Source organism: Chinchilla lanigera, unplaced genomic scaffold (assembly GCF_000276665.1).
Source record: "Chinchilla lanigera isolate Chin_1 unplaced genomic scaffold, ChiLan1.0 scaffold00002, whole genome shotgun sequence".
Lineage (NCBI taxonomy): Eukaryota > Metazoa > Chordata > Mammalia > Rodentia > Chinchillidae > Chinchilla > Chinchilla lanigera.
Genome location: NW_004955403.1, coordinates 3377589 through 3398593, shown reverse-complemented (window position 1 = coordinate 3398593; position 21005 = coordinate 3377589). Strand labels below are relative to the sequence as shown.

The 21005-nt window shown below is 45.6% G+C and overlaps 1 protein-coding gene across 11 annotated transcripts in view; it reads right to left on the bottom strand.

Annotated features, from left to right (window-relative positions):
• Ankrd44 (ankyrin repeat domain 44) overlaps positions 1-21005 on the bottom strand; it is a 248629-nt gene that overhangs the window by 78395 nt on the left and 149229 nt on the right. For all 11 annotated transcript variants that reach the window (XM_013512080.1, XM_005373269.2, XM_013512083.1 and 8 more), the window contains 6 exons: positions 14594-14676; positions 13410-13473; positions 11623-11691; positions 8778-8918; positions 6955-7035; positions 4188-4299 (listed from right to left, as the gene is read on the bottom strand). In XM_013512080.1, coding sequence (XP_013367534.1) covers positions 4188-4299; positions 6955-7035; positions 8778-8918; positions 11623-11691; positions 13410-13473; positions 14594-14676 — 550 coding nt within the window. The remainder of the gene's footprint in view (positions 1-4187; positions 4300-6954; positions 7036-8777; positions 8919-11622; positions 11692-13409; positions 13474-14593; positions 14677-21005) is intronic.

Below are 21005 nucleotides of genomic sequence, written 5' to 3'. Positions count from 1 at the left end.
TTTAGAAGTGAGGTAGGGCCTCAGGTTGAAACATGAGTATCCTACTTGGAATGGGGGGCATGGTCTCATTGTCCGGAGCCCACAGCGGAAGGTGAAACTAAAACTGCTCACCATAATACACTGTCCAATCATTCTTTCATCTATTGCTAAAATCATTCATCGAAAAGCCAAAAGTTTTTTTCTGCCGTATGAAAAAGAAACAAATGGGATACTTGTCAAATTGTCCACTCTACTCTCCGAACATAGATTCACATTCAACTTCCCATTCAAAAGTTGTGAACTTATCTTCCAAGCAGGGAGAAAGCTGCCTTCTTTGTCCACCCTCTAGCCCCTCTCTTAACCAGAGCTCCTCATAAGATGTTTTTGGTTGTTTCTCTCTCACTAAATTCAACAGAAAATAAAACAAGACCAGCATTGTTGAGTTTTCCAGAGAACATCAGTCATCTGACTCAGCCTGCCCAAAGGTCATGTACATCCTCAGGGCAATCCTTACCACACCCCTGGGGCAGAGGAAACTCAGAGACTTACTTTGGGGGAGTTCAAATTTGCTGGTTTTTTACCTTCTTGTCTTCTTTTTTTTGGGGGGGGGGCGGTTTCCTGGTACCGGGAATCGAACTCACAACCTTGTGCTTGCCAGGCAGGAGCTGCGCTGCTGAGCTAAATCCCCAGCCCCCTTGTCTTCTGATGACCACTTAATAGTTCTCTTTAAAAAAACAAAACAAACAAAACAACAACACTTCCTTTTCTACACTTGATCTTAGCCAAAAGGCCAAGAAGCAATAACCGTTTTTGCTATATCCTGCTTTAGTACTGTGGTGAAGCTTGATTAGACATTGCCGATATAAGTACATCCTCTACGGACACAGGCATTTATTCAGAGCCAGGTAGTAACAGCTTCCCAAAGTCCCATGATAAACAGAAACAACCCAAACACTGTAGTTCATTTGAAAGTAGCATACGTTTAGTACTTAGCTGCTTAAAACAGTTGTTTTCGAGAATTTCAGAAACTCCTCTACACGCAGGGACATTTGTCCTCTCTACTCCCACAGTTTAAGGTCAAGTTTGACGGAGAAGGTTCAAGGGAACCAGCCAAATTCCGAGTGGCAAACTCCTGAGCTGAATTTCATTAGAGGCCTTGAGTTTTCAATCTGAGCTTCTGTAGGCAATTTTTGTAATTATATTGGCACCCACATTTTTCCATTTCAATAATAAAACCACGAAGATCCTTAAGTTCACAGGTAAGTCTTTAATACTGTAAAAGAAAGTCAGTATGCCAATCGAAGATCAGAGATTCCAAACAGGGGCATGGCTCCCTGAGTCTTCAGAGTCGGCCAGCATGGTCCAGGCCGCTGCCGGCTCTCCTGTGCCAGCTCCCCTCCCCCACTCAGACACCCATTTTACTGACTATCAGAGATGCCTCTGCTCTGCTTTGAGATGCTGAACTCAAGTGAATATGACTGACTGCAGCCCTCTGCACACACCGGACAACCATTTTTAATCCAGACTGGCTAAGAATGCTGGCCTGTGGAGGTGGACTTAGCACTGCACCTCAGCTACCCTATCAGGGCTGGGAGCGGGGGGTGGGGTGTGTGTGTGTGTGTGTGTGTGTGTGTGTGGGTGTGTGTAGTGGGATAGGGGGGTGTCCACACCACTTCCTAGGAGTTTTTGTCCATGAAACTAATTCAGTATAAGTTTGTATAAGGAAAGTAGAATTAAAACAACTAAAATAATTTCTGTTCCTCTTGATTATAGCAAAACAGACTGAACACTAAGCATAGTTTATAAATTTTAAGTGTATGATCACAGACAGGCACCACAAGCCATGAATGCCAAAGAAACATAAATTAAATGTCAGCGTCAAATATACATCAAATGTAATGATGCATATTTAACGATATGCATAATCACAGTATTAGCCCAATTAAATGGGAGGAGGTGCTGGAAACCAATTTTACCAACTTCACAGATCAGCTGCCTCTGATAACCATCCAGCCTTAATCTTACTCCAGCTCCCCAAGAACAAAGAAATACTCCTCCACTCTGCCTGTCTTCCATCTACAGGTGGGATGTGGAATAAAGAACAGGCGGTGCTGTGGAATAAAGAAAGGCCTCTCTGCACAGTTCTTGCTCAGAGCTACCAGGAGGGACTCTTTTCACGGGAAAACCTCAGCACCTGGCACAGCATCAAGGACAATTTGTTAAAATCATGACCTCTGTGAAGAAGGAGTGTCTGCACTGTGAGACGAGGGAGATTTGGCACAGCCGTGGGAAAGAGTCTTGGAAACTTACCCCAAGTGTTTACTGGTTAAATGGTTTGCTTTTCCAAAATCTAAGGAAAGGGGAATTTTAAGGGTTTTTGAATTCCTACAGAAAAGGGGAACATGAATTAGAGCCCCTCCCACCCATACTTCTCCATTAGCAACTGTATCAAGGACAGGCTCTGCTCCCTCTCTTTCTTTCTGGAACCTTCATCTGCTCAGCACTAGATGAGCCAGCAGCAGGGATAAGATGTCCACAGAGGTCTGGCCTAGTGAGTCCAGCACTACCCAGGACTGTTTTCCTGACTTGTGTTTTGATTGGGGATGCGTGGGTATAAGAATGTGCATAGCCTGCTTAGGAACTTTGCTTAATGCTCGCTGCACCCAAGAGGAATTTTAGGATGCATTCCAAAATGGGAATACACAAAACTTTCCACTCAACTGTAATCATTCAAGAATTTGAGAAGAAAATTTCCATCCTGTCCATGTTACAAGTGACCCGCGCAGGTTCTTTCTTAAAAGTAAACACAGGTGACACTTATACTCATTTTTATTGATAATCTGGTCCTGTTCAAATGACAGTCCAAAAAAGATGAATATGGAATATTTTATCATTTCCACAAATAATCATCTCTCTGTAAATCACACGGCACGTTGATCTAATCAAGAGACTAAACCAGATACAACCTGGGAGGAAGCCTTCTGTGGACAGATAAACGTTTTGTCAGATAAAAGAAAGAAGGGCCCTAAAATGGCTTTTCCGAAAAATGAAAACAGTGTGTATAACATAAAGTATTACATAGAGAGGAGGTGGTAGGAAATAATCAGTCTCAGAATTGGTATACTACTAATGAGTTAAAGATAACTCAGTAGAGTTCTACAAAACAGCACATATTATTAAGCATAAAATAGCAAATAACTTTGTAAGAAAAGTTCATATATCCAATTATAGCATATGGTTTTCATAGAGGAAACCAATTAAAGACAGCTGCACTGTAAGTTGATTCTGGAAGGCAGACTCCCAATGGGTAATTACAGTAGCAAGCTTTCACTCTGCCACTGATGACTGGTAACACACACGCACACACACACATTCTGGGAGATGCTCTGCTTATAGGCGGCCTAGATATACAGCTGTATTTGCTAATAAGTCCATATTAACTTCTCCGGCAAAGCCAGTGTCAGGAGGCAGGCGGGATATTGCTTTGTATTATGGCCAGTTCCTACCAGGTGTTCGCTCTGCATTTAAAAAGCCTTGGCTGGTGGTGCCGGCATCACGGTGTACAGAACACCGTTCGTGAAATCTTGATTCTTGGTTCTGCTGCTTCCACCGCCCAGACCTATGACTTCAGGCAAACCAGTTAACGCTCTGTGACTTGGTTTGCTTTTCTACAAATCAAGGTCAATGTCACAGGAGGTCATGGTGTCACTGACTTTATCTTTCCACTTCTCGTGGAGCTAAGTGCTTTTAAAAATACGTCCACACATTCCTTCACACTCCTTGCTCTGCTTTGCCTCTCTGTATGTTATGACCGACTCAAGGAGCCCATGATGCAGATGACCTTGTGTGACCTTCAAGGGCAGATCACAGAGGCAGCCCCCTCCCCTTCTCTCCCCGCAGCAGATGCCTTGGACCTGAGCTTATTGATACCTCCTAATTATCTTTAAGATATAGACTATGTCTACGCACACAGATCTAATATTCCCACCCAGGATTAATACTGAAGAGAGTCAATCCTCCATCAGCTGTGAGGGTCGGAAAGACATAAATGAAACAAAGAGGGTTACCATAAAATATAACAAGTTTTTCACTCCCCAGAGGATATCCCTGAGGCGGTTTCTAGTGGTGACTTAATTAGGCAGTGAAGGCTTTTGCTGAAAGTTTGAGATCAGCACTGTGTTAGCAAAACAAAAGAGCAATCAACTTACCAACTCCAGACACTGCCGGTGGCCATAGGCAGCAGCATAATGTATGCTATTGTAGCCCTCCTTGTCCCGGATAGACGGGTTCGCGTCATTTTGAAGCAGAAATTCTAGACATCTGTAAGTGTGAAGATGAGCTGTTATTTTAGAAAACATCTCTGGATGAAATGGGATGATTAATGTAAATATACCATCTTATGAATGCTCCACAAAATACTTCAAGTTTGTTTCTTTAAAGATCCTGCTGCAATGAAGTTTTATGCGATAGAAGGTGTGCACGTATGTGGCGCGTGTGTACATGTGCGCATTTTGTAGCTGTCTTTATTTCAGTTTAGAATAGCCATTCTAGATTCAGAAAGAATTTTGAGAGCAAAGGGGTAATTAAGGTTTTTTTTTCTTCTCATCTTAAGGTACAGAACATGTCTATTATCAAGATTACTGAATAATAACATTTAAATCTCATGTTCAAAAGGTGAAACCTCACTGGGTGTGTTGGCACACACTTGTAATTCCAGTACTCAGGAGGCTGAGGCAGGAGGATCAGTGCAAATTCGAGGCTAGCCTGGGCTATATAGTGAGCTCAAGTCTGGCCTGAACTGCATGGCAAGACTCTAGTGTGTACAAGGCCCTGGGTTTGTTCCCCAGTAAAAGAAAATAAAATGTGTTCAGTCTATGGCAAGTGGGCAAACCCAACAGAAAGAATATTTTAAGCATTGCTATTATAGACTGAGATCCAAAAGTTAGAAAATGAAAATTTTAAATACAGTAAGCAAAAGCAAGAGAGCTTAAGGATGGTCAGATAATAAAAGGCCGCGGATAAATGCTTAGAAATATTAAAGGAGCAATTCAGAAATTACCCATGAAGAAACTTACACTACATCACTGGGAGGACAGCCTAGAACAAAATACCAAATTTTAACACCCCTTTTCTGGCAGAGTGGTAATTTTCCTGAAAGAGCCTCCAGCTTGGGAATGGGCAGAGGCAGGAGCTGGCCCACTTGCTGAAGAGCCATGGGGGCCGCGCAGAGCGTGGGGCGGGAGGAGGACAAGGCGAGGGTGCAGCCCAGGGCCCATCCGGCTGCCCTGACCAGGACAGCTGGCCAGAGCAGGACTCCCAACTCTAGGCTGATTTCGGTGACAGAGAGACAAACGTCCTCTGCACAAAGCCATGCTGATTCAATTTCAGATTCAAACTGAGACCTACGATTCTGCACGTAACTTTACGTGTCAAATAAGACCCTTCCTTGCATAGTCTCTACAGCTCAGTCAAAAAGGCCTCAGTGGCATTTACCTACCTTTTTGTATAAGGCTACGAGAATAAATAAAGTTCTAAACTGGTCCGTTAATTTCTAGAAAACTGATGAGAGACATTTTTTAAATTAAATACCCACTCATGTATTTGCCAACAAATGCTCCATAATAAATCAAGCTTTTATTAGAGTCCTGCTATCACGCCGTTTTGGCATTGTCCCTTATAAGGAAGTCCTTTTTCATTTCAGGAAGTAAATGTCTCTGGACGGAATCCCAGGTGTGATGCATCATACCGTGAATTTGGCTCTTTAAGTGAAATGGTTCCACAGGAATAGCACTCTAGTGAACACGCTCACCCAACCTCTGAATGGATCTGAAAACCAGCTGGTGAATTCAATTCGTGCTCTGGAAAATATCTGGACTTGCTCTCACAGATTACTGAACCCAGAATGCTGCTGAACTATACAACTAACAACTGTACAATATAATTACAGTAGCAATATTCTCCGCATAGTTTCTAAGGAAAGAAACTGGAAGTCCGGTCTGTCCTCCGCCAGGTGCTGACTAGTACGTTTGCCATGGAAGGCGGGAGGAAGAAGCCTGTCAGACCGGGAGGGTCGGACAGAAGCCCATCGGCTGGGGGAGCTGGACAAGGGCAGCAGCCCCTTTTGGCCTAGAAGAGCTTGAAGCACTCCCTCTCCCCTTTGCTCCCTCCCTCTACCACTGTGAGGCCACAGGGTTGCCCGGGGCAAAGTCACCCCACAGTTCCCTGGCAGAGGTGGAAGCTGCTTTTTCAGTAATGTGATTATTTTGAATTTTGGAACACTCGCACAAAACCTCAGCCTGCTGTGCTCATAGCTGTGTCTCGTGTCCCTGTCACCTGCAGCAGGACTGCATACTCTAACCGTCCTTCTCGCATGGAGGGCGCAAGGGGCCGGGAGACAGGGCAGACCTGAAGGTGGGCACAGGCTCCAGGTCACAGGGAAGAAGTTCCTCTGGCACCCACAAACCACAGGCCTGGGTGAGGCCCACTTGAGGGCCCAGAGGGAGGCAGGGACAGGGCCGGGGGCTGTCTGCAGGGCGCAGGAGGCCTTGTGTAAACTGACGAGCCCAAGAGAGGGAGGAGGTGGGGGAAGCACAACTGTGCTTGTCGAACTGAAGCCACAGACCTTCATTTACAGACTCTGCAAAAAGGTACCCGAGGTCGCAGAAGCAGAGGCCAAGGCCCCGAGAGGGGGCTGAATTCATCCCCCAAGGAGCAGGGTCCGTGGCAGAGTCAGAAACGCTATCTAAGACTGAAAACTGCTGACCAGTAACCATTATCACCCATGCAGATGGATGTAATTTTAGGAAAAGCTCCCTGTGTGACAACCGCATCACTGAAGGAGGGATGGGAAAAGCAGCTTCTCCGTAACGGTGAGCCCACATCATCTGCTCAGGATCCCTTCCCCAGGGTAGTAGGGCAGCCCGCGCGGCAGCCCAGAGAGATGGCGCCTTGTTCTTACTGTCAGAGGAAACTTACAGAGCAGCTTCCTTTTCCTTCAGCTCCCGGGCTCTTTCAAGCTCTTCTGAATTTTCATGGGCATTTCCCAACATCGTCTTACTTCTCAGCATGAAGGGAGAAGCAAAAACAATATATCACAATTAATTTTCTTTTTTTGGTACTGGGAATCGAACTCAGGACCTTGCGCTTGCCAGGCAGGCACTTGTGCCGCTGAGCTACATCCCCGGCCCAATCACAATTAATTTTTAAAGTGCAAAGTCATTCATGGTCTTAACACAGTTGTATCTCAGTGTTTACCCTAAAGAACGAGCACCACTGATTTTCAAGGATGGACACCGCTCTCCCCGAAGGCATCTAGTAAACCTGTTCTCACCCAAGGACTCCAGCTGAGAAGAGGGCTTCCCTAGGACTTCCACCTGATGTCTGTGACCAAAAGACCCCCGAGTCCCCCACGCTTCCATGAGCACCCCAGAACTCCCTAAGGAAAAGGAAGTGCCTTGGCTCAAACTTCCCTGAGTCCCACTGCACCCCCTGCTGCGCCCTTGAAGTTCAGTGTCTCACTCGTTGGGAGTGGGGTCCCCTCGCCCTTCACCTTCCAGAACAACTCACCACCCAGGATTCCTTTCCTGCCCTCCTTTCCTGCTCCCACGGATGGAGGACACCCGCTTTCCCATCTCCTCCACCACCACCTTTTCCAAGAGATTAACATAGAGCTGGTATATATAGCAAGTGCTCAGTCAGTGCTGGTTGAATTAATATCCTGAACTAATTCCCATTGAATTAATGGGCTGAATTAACAACCCATTATGGAATAATGAAGTCGATTTAATGGGTTGTAGTCTATGATTTTTTTAATGAAATGGAATTGAAAATATCAGAACACACTAGGCATAGCAAATGCAAATATGGTTTTATGAAATTCTTATTCCTGCCTTGCACACATACATATGTGAATGTGCGTGCTGGGTCAGGGTGCAAGATGAATTTCTTACTGTGGATCACCATCTAAAATACCTGAAGGGCTGGGGGTAGGGGTCACACTTAGCATCAAAAATAAGTAACATTTAAAAATGTTTGGAAATCATTGCTCTACGTGCACAGGAAAGCAGACAATTCAGTAGTTCTCCAAACAGGGTCACCAGAAAGTACTTCCTACAAAGGAGGCCCCGCCTGAGGTCTTTGAGAACAGCCTCAGGAACCGTGGGGTCCTCCTCCTCCTTCCCCTGCAACGGGTTCAATGATTTCTGTTTCCATTCCTCGCCACCTGGAATCAAAACACCAGGGCAACCCATTTCCTCCCTCCAGCCACTGAAAGTTTGGAACAAACCCTATCTCCACCATCCTGAGGCTGTGGGATTATGTACAGGTGGATATTTTTGATGTAGGATATACATATTAGCAAATGTGAGTTTTATGGTAAATGAAGCATTTAAGCGGTGGTGATGAAAACTCTGGTGTGCCAGGCATGGTGGTGCACGCCTGTAATCCCAGCACTCGGGGGGCTGAGGCAAGAGGATGGCTGCGAGTTCAAGGCCAGCCCGTACCACATAGTGAGACCCTCTAAGAAAACTCTGGTGTACCTCTACTAAATCCCAAAAGATTTTGAATGAACTGAAAACCTGGCCTTGATAGCTCCATCTGGTATTTGACAGAAGAACACAGAAGGGAAAAAGCTGTGTAGAGCCAAGTAAAAATCAAACCTGAATCTAACCCTTGGGCTCTGAAGGAGAGAGACCTTCACCTGCAGTTTCCAGGAGGAGGTATGAAGAAAACTCAGCAGTGCCCCCTTCCCAGCCCGCCCTCCCCGCAGAGCAAGTATGGCTGATCGAGGCCATCCTTACTTTCTATCCACGTCCGAGGCCGCAGCATAGTGCAGAGCTGTTCGGCCCCAGTCATCCGTTTCGTTGACGTTGGCCCCTGTGGTCACTAATGTCTCAATACAGTGGAAATGACAGTTCGCAGCTGCATAGTGCAGAGGGGTTCTGGAAAACAAACAGGAATTCATTACTCACTCAGCCTAGAAAACAGAGCATTGTGGACGCACACACGGACAGCAGGGTTCCGCTAGAATGGAAAGCTCACTGGCTCTCTGCTTGTGGAGGCCAAGGGATGTGCCTGCCTTTGACTCCATCAGTCGAAACTGAGAACACAAAGACTGGGGACTTCAGACAGGACAGGCATGCGTTCTTTCTACTCCGCGTGCTTGTCCTGGTTCCAGTCTATGTTACTGCTTTATAGGACCACAGAAAGATCATCCCCATGAAGATCCACCAAGACCATCCTTGGCCCTATATCAAGCTTCCATCCAATTTTCAGTTGGTACAAATGAAGAATGGAGTTGTCTAAGATACAATCCCCACATAGCACAGTCCTGTTCGAAAGCTTTCAGTCCCCGTCGACAAAGGCTCAGTTCTTCAGCCAGGAGTTGAAGACCTTCCCAAGCTGGCTCCAGTTCCTCTCAGAGCATCCCTCCACCCTCCATGAACTCCTTAGTGTACCCCGAACCAATGTCCTGAGGCTTTCTGGTCACGGCCACACTTCCTGCACCTGTGCTCATACTCTACCTTCCATTCATTAAACCCCACTCAGAAGCAGGTGTGGTGGTACGCGCCTGTAATCCCAGCACTCTGAGAGGCTGAAGCAGGAGGATTGAAGTTCAAGCCCAATCTGGACAATTTAGTGACTAAGTGAGAGTCTGTCTCAAAATAAAACTAAAAAAGGGCTGGGGATGAATGTAGCTCAATGAAAGGTGCTGGCTTTAATCCCCAGAACCACCAGACAACAACAACAAGAAATGCTACTCGGGGCTGGGGATTTAGCTCAGGGGCTGGGGATTTAGCTTAGCGGCAAAGCGCCTGCCTGGCAAGCGCAAGGTCGTGAGTTCAGTTCCCGGTACCGGAGGAAAACCAAAAAAAAAAAAGAAATGCTACTCATCCTTCAAGATCCAGAAGTTAGTTGTCTGTGTCTGAGATCACTCAGCTACTGTCTGATCACTCCTGAGCACTCTCTGTATGGCCTCGATTTATGTTATCAGTGTATTATCTGCTCCTCTCCACTGAACTACAGCTCCCTGAGGGCAGGCATGCAGGTTGATGGGAAGAACAAGGCACAGAAGCAGAAGCCCTGGGCTCCATTCCAGGCAGATCTGAAAGTTGGGCCAAGCCACACCTCCCTCCGGGCCTGAGCCTTCTCATCCCTATCTTAATACGGACTTGTGAACAGCTGTTCTCTACAGACTTTCCAGTCTCAATTCTGTGAACCTGTACAAGTCATGACATGGCTTTGGGCTCAGGGTGCTCATCGGTTACAGAAGGTAACAGACCCCCATACGCCCCGGCAGATCCATGAGAAGCACCTGACAGGGCAAGGCTGCAGAAATAGGAAGTGATTTATTCTTTTTTCCTTTTTTTTTTTTTTGTTTTGGTGTTTTTCTGGTACCAGGAATCGAACTCACAACCTCGCGCTTGCCAGGCAGACGCTGTGCTGCTGAGCTAAATCCCCAGTCCCGGAAGTGATTTATTCTATCTTACTTATTTTTAGTTCTCATTTATTTAATCCTTCTTTCTAGTGTGACTAACCAGCTTCCAGACAATAATAAGCAGAATACTAGAAAGTAACTGAAGTTCAAGAATTATTTAACAATTTTCAAGTACAACTGTTTGATATTTTGTAGTCCATTTACGAGCTTGTTTACTACTTGGTTTTCTACCTTTCAGTCCCAAAGAAGGACACTCTAAGTATTTCATACCCTGGACTGCCTATGTTTTGATGTTGGACTGAAAATCATTAGGCGTCAGGCATACGCTAGCCTAAAGATAGAGAAAAGAACACCAATGCTTGTCCTCAGGAGACTCAGCAACAGGGCCGACGAGCACAGTGTGATGTGAGCTCCAGGGGAGGAGGTGCGGATGCCAGGAGAGAAGGGACGCCCCTGCCACAGTGGTAGGGACTGTCACTGACATGAATCTGGAGGGGCGAGTAGGAGCCATCTGGGTAGGTAGGAGAGGAAGAGGTCTGAAGCAACCCCAAGAGTAAGTGCCCGCGGAGGCGGGGGTGGGAAATGCTAGGGGAAAGAGTCATGTGGTGCTTAGAGGCAACTTCTGAGAAACATGTTAGGCGACTTTGTCACTACATGAACACAAACCTAGATAGCACAGCCTGGGCTGCACAGGGCACCGTTATATACACGGTCAGTGTTGACTGAAATGTCACTGTATGTGTGCATGTGTGAAAAAAATACATGTTCGTGTACTAGCGAGCATCATGGCACGGTTTAGCTATACAGAGGACCATAAAGGTATAAAGTTACATGGCCCATCTGCGGGTTGTGTTTAATGTTGGAAATATGTCTAAAAATTTATCCCAAGATAAAATGTCTGACACAGCTCATGACCGCACGGAGCGGAAGGGCTAAAGCATTCTGTTCTGCTACAAACGAATCTCCTAAGTCAGATCCTTGAGAATAAAAAAAAAAATGAAAGAAGGGAGACAAGTAGCTCCTCTAAGCAGAAGCTAAGAGAGGAAATACTTTCCCTAGGGCCGTGTCTACTGCATGGCGTTTTCCTATAGGAGAGGGTTCCCACCAGGGTGGGACCCCCAGACCACTTCAGCGTCACCCCTTCTCAGTGCACCCCTCCCCCACTCCTTTTATTGAGGCTCATGAGCCACAGGGTGCTGGTTACGTACCTCCCACACTTGTCCTTTTTATGGAAATCTGCTCCACTGCTCTGCAAGAGTTTTATACATTCCACATTACTAGAAAGACAGAGAAAACATCATGGAGATGACAATAAAGGACAGCTACTGGGGTATCTTAACAAAGGTCTGTTTTCTGACAGCACAGGCTAGGATGAACTGAGAGCTCCAGGTTTAACGTTCTGCTAATGCGAAACAACCTGGACATAGAGTAAGTAATGCCATATGTAAGAATCTAAAGCTCCTGCCTCAAAGCGAGTAAGTCCATAGAGCAAAGAGCTTGGTGGAACATCTCCAATGCTAGGAATAAGGAATTTAATGATTATTACATGATTAGACCCTCCAAGGATGGTCTCATCATTTTTTCTAAAATTAATGTTTCAAAACCACACAAAATTTATGAAACAATCCTTCAACCTATAATAACTCACTTCATGTTGGATTTAAACAATAAGACGGAGAACATGCATATTTCCTTTTATCACAGTAGAAGAAATTCCCCATGATCATCATTTTCAACTCAAAATTCCTTGGTGGAAAATAAAACAGCGCATTTCCCTGCTTTTGTAATCCAGGTAGATAAATGTGCAGAACCAAGGCTGAAAATGACATCATGGAGAACTGTGATCTTCCAAAGCGCCTGTGTCTTTCACGGAAGCCACAAATCACGTGTAGGAGAGAGAGAAGGACCCACTGACATGCATGTTCCCCTTGAAGGGCATGTAGCTCAGTATTAATTCTAATAGGAATTTCAGATGTGAATTCCGAACAGCAAGTTGCCGCTTGCTGGACAGGTCTGATGTTTTTTAAAATGCAGACATACAGGCAATCATCCATCATTGTTCTGAACTTGGGATGCTAAGTAGCCTGGGATGTATTGTTTTATTATAATTTAAATGAGAAAAAATGATCTCATTACTGATAAGCCTGAAAGGATTCTCCCACTCCACATCTACCCTTGACAGCCACCTTTCTCAGAAAACTAGCTACTCAGTCAGAAACCGGGAGTACTTTTTAAGAAGTATGTGTCCGTGCAGAAGCCAGCTGGCATGAAGCACCTGTCTCTTACTGCTGATGGCCAGGGATCAAAGGCAGGGGGACAGATGAGTGGTATGGCTTGTGAAGCACGTTTATTTTGGGGTCTGGGGTTGGGTGTGGCTCTTTTAAAAACGCAGCATTACAAATATAAGACCGGGTGTAAGGCTTTAGGATGGACCCATGGAGACAGCCCTCAGCTTCAGAGTTAATTCCTCTCTGCTAAATGGGTAACACCCTTGGCAATGTACAGATGACAGTCAGAAGCACTGCTATCTCTTAAGGACAAGGAAATTAAGAGCCAACCTCCTACCCACACAAGCTCATCCAGGAGATGCGAGGTTTGGTCAGTACATGGTAATACAGCAACAATTTATTGATCAGAGCTTTAACCTGACCAGTGATAGGAAAAAGACAGTAACTGATGAAAAATAACAAAAAGCCCTATTTGCTGTGAGAGATGGGATAACACTGTTTTTCCTTCGGAAGAACAAAAGCAAGTCATCTGGTAATATTGGTTAGAAATGATTCTTGCCCAGTTTACTAAGAAAACTGCCTTAGGGGCTGGGGATTTAGCTCAGCGGTACAGCGCCTGCCTGGCAAGCACAACATCTTGAGTTCGATTCCCCATACCAGAAAAAAAAAAAGTAAAAGAAAACTGCCTTTGGCTCACAGACAACTCCAGTCAATCAAGATGTACTGTGTCACTAAGGCATGAACTCCCAAGATGGCTCGGTACTCACCCTCCTGCGGCAGCAGCATGCAAGCACGTTCTTCCAAATTTATCTGGGGTGTCTATGTCAAAGCCTGCAGACAGCACGTGCTCATTACTAAACAAGGACACTATGCTATACTTTTGTCCTAGTTAAACCACAAGAAACATTGCAGAGACAGAAAAATCAGTTAGTAGGAAAACCAGGAGGCAAGCAATTGTAGTCAGAAAGAGGTTGTCATGGAAACGAATGGTAACTGCTCAAGCTTGGCGATTTCACAGGCAGCACCGCAAAGTCAAGAGGGATTTATTTTCACACTCAGCCCTGGGTGAACCACAGCCCCATTTTTCAATCCCAGGATACAAATTTATGAGGCCAATTTGAGATAAGTAGGCAAACAGAACACACGGAGAAAAACACGGACGCCCGAGGAAAAATCCTAGCATGCAGGGAGTAGATATTTTCTTAAACGCATTCCAACCTTTCTGTTGATCTAAAATCTGGGAAACAGGTTTTCATGCAGGGATTATTTCTAAACGTGCCAAAAATAGTGAAAGCAGGTAAAGTATTTAAAGGGGAAAATCTGCCTCTGGGATACCGACGAATTAATTTGGGGACAATCTTTGCCTTGCAGACCCTGCCACTTCTGAAAGCTGAGTTTCTTACTATAAGGAGGCTCGTAGAAGCAGTGATGAGAAAGACAAGGAAGGCTCCAAACCAGAAAGAATCTATTGGTTTCAAAGAACCTCACATTAAAAAAACATTAAATTTAGTTGGGAGGGATCAGTCTTCCTGATTTTTCAGTGTGCAGGAAATAGGGAGATAACCTGGTATTTTCTAAAATGTACAGGATTTGGGCTTTTTCCTTTTTGAATAATATGAAACTTTAAGCCACTGCTTTAGGCCTCAAAGATGTTTTCTTGTTCATGACTTAAACTTCCTATGCTGCGTCTCTTTCATCCCAGCTTCCCCATACGTGCACTGGAAATCAGATGTGCCTGTCATTCTGGGGCAGGGGTACTGACACTGTCACAGTTTCAATCCCGAGGACCCATGGGAGCTGCTGCATGCAGTTAGCTACGGGGCCACCTGGTCCTCCCAAGTCAGGTGATGAGAAGAAGCACAGGCAGCCACACGCTGGACCAGACAGCTGAAGCCACATGACTCGGGTACAGGACACATTTCTTGCCATCTCTGGCAAGAAATTCACTTACCTGATGATAAGAGCTTTCTGCAGCAGTCAGAGTGGGCATTTAGGGCAGCTAAATGTAAAGGGAACATGCTATGGATTCCACACCTGAGGAGGAAAGAACAGCAGCTCAAGGTGACCAGCACATGCACAGGATATCGCCCTCCTCTGCAGTCCTGGGGTGAAAGTCTGCACCTCACACAGGAGCCCTCAGCGAGATAATCTTGTCATCTTTCCATTCCATAAATACGATGCAATTGCTTTCAACCTTCAAATAATAAAACCCTAGATCTAAACCACAATTAAAAGCCTACACCCATAGGAATATATTTTAAAGAGAATTTGTTTCAGATAAACAAAGACTTCTTAAGATTAATTTTCCCCCATTTCCTTTTAGCCTGGTGATTCTATATCTCATTTGTTCATTCACCCACTGATCTACGCCTCATTTTCTAAGCATCCAGTACTGTGCTGAGGGCCAGAAGTGACTGACTGCGCCGAGCAAGACAAACTCAGTAACCTGCTTTACTCCTCAAAGCAAACAGCTATTACTGGCCTCATATGTGCTAAGCACTATTACAAGCTAGCTATAATAATATTACTGAAAAGAAAATGGAGCCAGGGATATAGCTCAGCAGCACAAGTGCCTGCCTGGCAAGTGCAAAGTCCTGAGTTCAGTTCTCAGCACCAAAAACAAAAACAAAAAACCAAATGTATTACATGAAAATAAAAATATAGATGAAGGGGCTGGGGATTTAGCTCAGCGGCACAGTGCCTGCCTGGCAAGTGCAAGGTTGTAAGTTCGATTCCTGGTACCGGGAAAAAATATATATATAGATGAGAATAAAAACTAGTGTTTACCTTTGGCAAGTGAAATTTTCTCTTTCTAGCAAACTTTTACATTGCATATTAGCCTGGTCGCAAGAACACAGGACTAATAAGCATTACTTTGTATATATTCCGTAAATGCATCACATTTTCCAGAGCAGCATCACAGAAAGAATCTAGATGAGGCCTTGTTAGACTGACCCTCACCACAGCACATCCCCCGGACCATCCCTTAGGACCATCCCATCTCCTCTTCCCCAGGGAGAGGGAATCAGTAAGACTGATCCCTCTCTTCCTCTTCCCAACAGCTCCTGGAGCAAGGACCCTAACATCTCACTTTAATCAAATAGCATATTTCAGATTTGAAAACCCTCTGTGTCACAAATGGGGGGCTGTATCTGTTTATACCCACAGCACTCATTACCCATGTTTCTTCTGTGGCACAAGGCTGTTCTCAGGTTTCATGCTTCATAAAGAAACACACATAATTTGAATTTGTTTCACATTGGTTACGTGGATTTTATTTGCCATCTCCAAAGTTATAATGTACGTGTGTGTGAATGCCTGGAAATATACATATACATGCTCATATTTCACGGTATCCAGGGTTCCACAGAATCCAGGTCTGTCAGCAATTTTTTCCTTGATAAGTTCTGTTTACTATGTCTCTGTTCCACTTTCCCTATGACTTCTCTCCCTACATGGAGACTTCCGGTCTAGTGTATATAATAGCTGCATCCATCAAGAGATGCAATTTGCCAGTCTTCCAGAACTGCTTATAATTGCCTCTCTCCTCATTTACAACAAAAACTCTGACAGGCATTGCATCAGTGATGACCTTGAAGCTCATGGAAAGGACAGGATGTGGGGGAGGGGAGGGAAGCCTTTTCTAGGTATGCTATTATTTATATTATTCCCTCTTAACTCAATAGAAACATACTGTTTTAAAAAATATCTAACATGTTTTAAAAGCTCCTTACTAAATGGAACTTTTAGCTAGTATGATTTTATTCAGCCATTTTATTTGTTTTGGAGAGTTAAGGCAAAAGTGTATGATTATCTCTGGAATTTTGGAAGAAGAAAATGAATAGGATACTTTCTAGGATACTTTTAAATTCCTTAAAAAAATGACTAAAATCAAAGGCTAGATTTCTTAAGATTTCTTTGAACCTTCCACATTCTTTAAATACACACACATATGCATGTGCATACATACCTATATGCATATATACACATTATACATATAGTACATAAAATATGTATCTTTATACAAAATAATACAAGCAAACAAATTAGAGAAAATATCATCAAACTCTATAATGAATCTGGAAAAACAAAAGCATAAACAATAGTATAACACCATCAAAACCATAATATATTCCATAAACTTCATCACCAATACTTCTTTTTTTTGGTACCAGCGATCAAACTCATGACATCATGTTCGCCAGGCAGGAGCTGTGCTGCTGAGCTCTATCCCCAGCCCGCCAGTACTTTTAATCAACCTACCTTAGCTAATTATTTCCTAGAGTTAAAACTACTCTGATTTAAAATGGCTAGCAAAAATTCCACTTGATATATTTTTTTATTCCACACTTAATAAAAAGTTGCCACTTCAGTGTAGGTTTTAGAAATATACTAGTGTAGACTCAAGTGTTATTGGTATTTGAGCTAGACTATGATGCCATGGTTGAAACAATAAAACTAACTATTAAGATAGGAAAGAAAAAGCAGAATTCAGATTCTCTGATCATGTCAGAAATGATTCACACATTTCAAAATAAACTACTTCTTTATTGGAACGGCTAGATAACCTTTACTTACCAAGACTTGGAAATTCAAGACTTGGCTTTCTTAGTCAAACGAGCTTTCCTCTTACCTCATCAGGTGTACATCAAGGAACATCAAGAGTAAAGATGCCAAACAACCCTCAAGTTAACAGTGCATAAATGACAGGAAAGAGGAGACCAATTCCCGTTACATGGGTATATTTATTTGACAAGTCATAAAATTAATGGAAACCATTTGTATTTGGCCATTTTTCTAATTTAGCTGTTGTTTCAGGATAAATGAAGTCTGAAAGACTGTCCTTGTTGAGACTACTAGAGTCAGGGAAAGGGCTACGTGTTCCTCCCGGCATCAGGAGAAAGGTCAGTCCCTTCCTACATCCAGTCTTTTCTAGAGCCTTCCCTTTAGGCCATGTGGTAAAGAACACTGTAATTATGCTGCTGAGGTCAAAATCTGGGTTTAAGCCCTAGGTTTTGCTACTTGCTATTTGGTCTTTTACAAGTGAATAATGGTTCCCTCCTCAGGAAAATAAAGATAATTACAGTGTCCATATCACAGTGATCATAAAGCCTCACTGGTCTAACAAGTACAAAGTGCTAACTAGAGCGCCTGACCCATGGAAAACCTTTACCAACAATGTTCCTATGATCATTACTATTAGCTTAATCGCTACTCAGCAGCCTGTGTGTTTTGAAGTTGTAATCAGCTTATTCTTCCTTAAAATCAGGTATGTGCCTCCTTAGAAGCCACGAGTGGATTGTGATTCACTAACATTTCTGTTACTTTCCTTGTTTCTAAACCTTTTCCAATACTTATCTTGAAACTCTCCCAGGGAACTGGGATTGTCTTAGTTTTGTCCACTAGGTAGGCAGGACAAGAGCATTTCCTAAGTACAAACTAGGATGAGTCTATGATTCTTACCTAAATTGTTAGCCCACATCAAAATATCAAACCCCTCATGAGTTTCATCTATGTCATGCCACACATTTGTTCTGCACCCTGTTTCAAGCGTGCAAGCGTGGCTGACATCGGTGACACCTGGTCCTTTCTATCTGCAGCAGGCATTTTCAGTAGATCCTGCGGAGTAAGTCCAAACTCAACACGGCGAGACAGCTCCTTCTGATCTGGCCACTGCCTGAGCGATGGGTCACGTAGGATCTCAGTGATTTTCTTTCCAGTCCCCTTGAGAGCCACGCTCTGTCCTGCCCCTGGCTTCTGAACATGCTGGTCCCTCTGCCTGAAATGCTCTGCCTCTCACCATGTTTCTCAAAGAAGTGCAAATCCGGGCTCAGTAGAAACAGCTGTGGACTCTTGAGAGTTCTCTGTGAGAATTTTTCAGTCACCCTTTTATGGTAGTCTCCAACAGCTGCCATAAGAACAGAGCTGGGCTCAGCTGAACGACCCCATCATCACCACATACCTCCGCCAGGTCTCAGCGCCTGGGTCTGTATTTGCGATTCCACTGTGCCGACGAGTAAGGGGAGTCTTATTAGGTCTTCAGTTCCTCTCTGCTTCACTTCCTGTTTCCCCTAAACATCCCCCAACACACAAACACACAGGCACAAGTGCACACTCACACACACACACTCACAATTACTGCCTTGTCTCGGCTATGCTGTGACAGAAGAAAGCAGATGCGGCTCATCAAGCCTGGGGCAGGGTTCCTTATCTGTGTTCCACACAGCCAAAGGAAGGAAACGCTATTTGAACAACTGCACCATTTCCACAGCACTGTTACTACAGGGTGGGTTTGCGTGAAAAGCAAAGTAGTTACACGGAAACTTTGTGTTTATTGAATTAAATGGGGTTTTCAGAAAATTTTAAGAGTGTAGTGGGCCATTTATTTTTTAATCCCTAAAATGAGTTTAAGTCTGCGGGGAAAAAAAATCAGAAATTTTTCATGGCTGTTTACCCAAAACTTCCCCAATTAAGTCAAGGTTGAAAAATATACCACTGAAGATACTACCTATGGCAGGGAGAGTTGGTTGGCTGTGCCTAGTCTGCCGGCAGGTCCTCCGGGTAGAACCCAGAAGGGCAGCCCCTTTTCACTTACTAAGAAGAGCTCGGCTCCAGCTGGGTTCCTCCCTCTTCTGAAAGGGACCCCGCTGCTGTTCAGCATCCTATCCTCTGCACTACCACCTTGGCACAAGACCTCATCTCTTCCTCCTGGGACTTTGGCACGGGCTTCCAGCCTGCGTGGCCTCTGGTCTGTGTGGGCGGCCATCAGTGTAATCTCTGGTACAGGGCCTGCCCGGCTCTCTTTGACTCCTTTAACAGCTTCTGGATAGCTCAGGATGGAATCCAGTTCCAAGGTAGGATGTATCCTTCAGGGTACAGCTCCTCTTGCCTTTCCACCTCATTTCTTCCCAATGTCAGATTACCCGGCTCTGGAGTCTGCTTTCAACACACTGGCAGGTCTGAGTCTTCAGAAGGCTGTTCTTTCCTCCTTGGCGGTCCTCCTGTACTCCCCTCTCTTTCTACCCCATTCTCCTTCTACCCCATGTGCTGCCCACTGCAGATTACTACACGGCCTTCCTCCTGTTGACACTCACCTCTTCTGGAAGCTCCAGAGCCAGGGGGTCTCTCTGCTCCCACAGCCTGCTCCCACTCTCCATGGTGATGACCCTCACAACCCTGTAGTTTGCTCTAGTACCACCCTGGACACCAGACTGGGTACTGGGGTCACCACAACTCAGTTGGTGAGGTGAGCGGCCCTATGCTCCATGTCCAGGCAGAAGTCAAGCCTTGGGGACTGTGCTGTCCAGCGCCATCCCACGCAGCTTCCTTGAGCCGTTTCCATGCTGGCTGCTCCGGGGAGACTTTCGGTTCTGGGCCCCACAGTGACGACAGAATTCCTAACACCCACTGGCTTGTTCAGTCATCCTCCCTGCAGGCCCTGGGGTCAAGGCTAACTCCTGCTTTCAGGCCTCCTGGGCCCTCGCTGGTTTGGTCCTACTACATGTTAAGCAATGAAGTAACAGCATTTATCGACAGCTTACCACGTACCACAGACGCTCCTGAACAGCCTTGGCATGTACACTGGCGTGATGGGCCCGCACCCGCCCACCCCTCACCAAGCAGGGCCAGCAACCGTGTCCTTAACCGCCTCACAAACCCAGCAGGAGCATTATCGCCCCCATTCTCCACCACAGGAAATCAAAGCTCATAGGGGCTGAGCAATGGGCACAAGGGCACACTAGGAGAGCAGGGCACATCTGGGGGGCAGCCATCACATGGGCCCGCCTGGGGCACAGCATGACATCACCACACCCTTCCTTAGGGTATGATGTCACACACCCCGCCTCAGGATGTGATGTCACCACAACACACTCCTCTGACCCTGAGGTCATCACAGCCCCTCTTCTCGGAACAGGCAGTCAGAGCACCGTCTCCTCAGAGCCTGCTCTCTCCTCAGCACATGACGTCACTGCAGCCCCTCTCCTCAGAGCAGGGCGCCATGGCACCCCGTCTCCTTGGAGTGTGACGTCATCACACACCCACTGCTCAGAACGGGTTGTCAGAGCCCTGCGTCTCCTCAGACCCCGAGGCCTCCACACGCCTCAGGACGTGCTGCCATCATGCCCTGTCCTCCGCGTAGGCGCCCTCGCTCTCCCACATCCTGCCCACTGCCCTCCGCATCCTCCTCCCGGCCCACACCAGCCGGGGCCACTTCCGGGGTGGCCTCACTGCCGCGGCTCCTCCTGTGCCCGGGCCCCAGCGCGTGTCGACTTCCCAAGGCTGGCCTGCGCCTGCGGCCTCGCACCCGCCCCGGGAACCCCGCGTTTGCCCGCTGTCTCTTGGGCGGCGGCACGGGGCGGCCG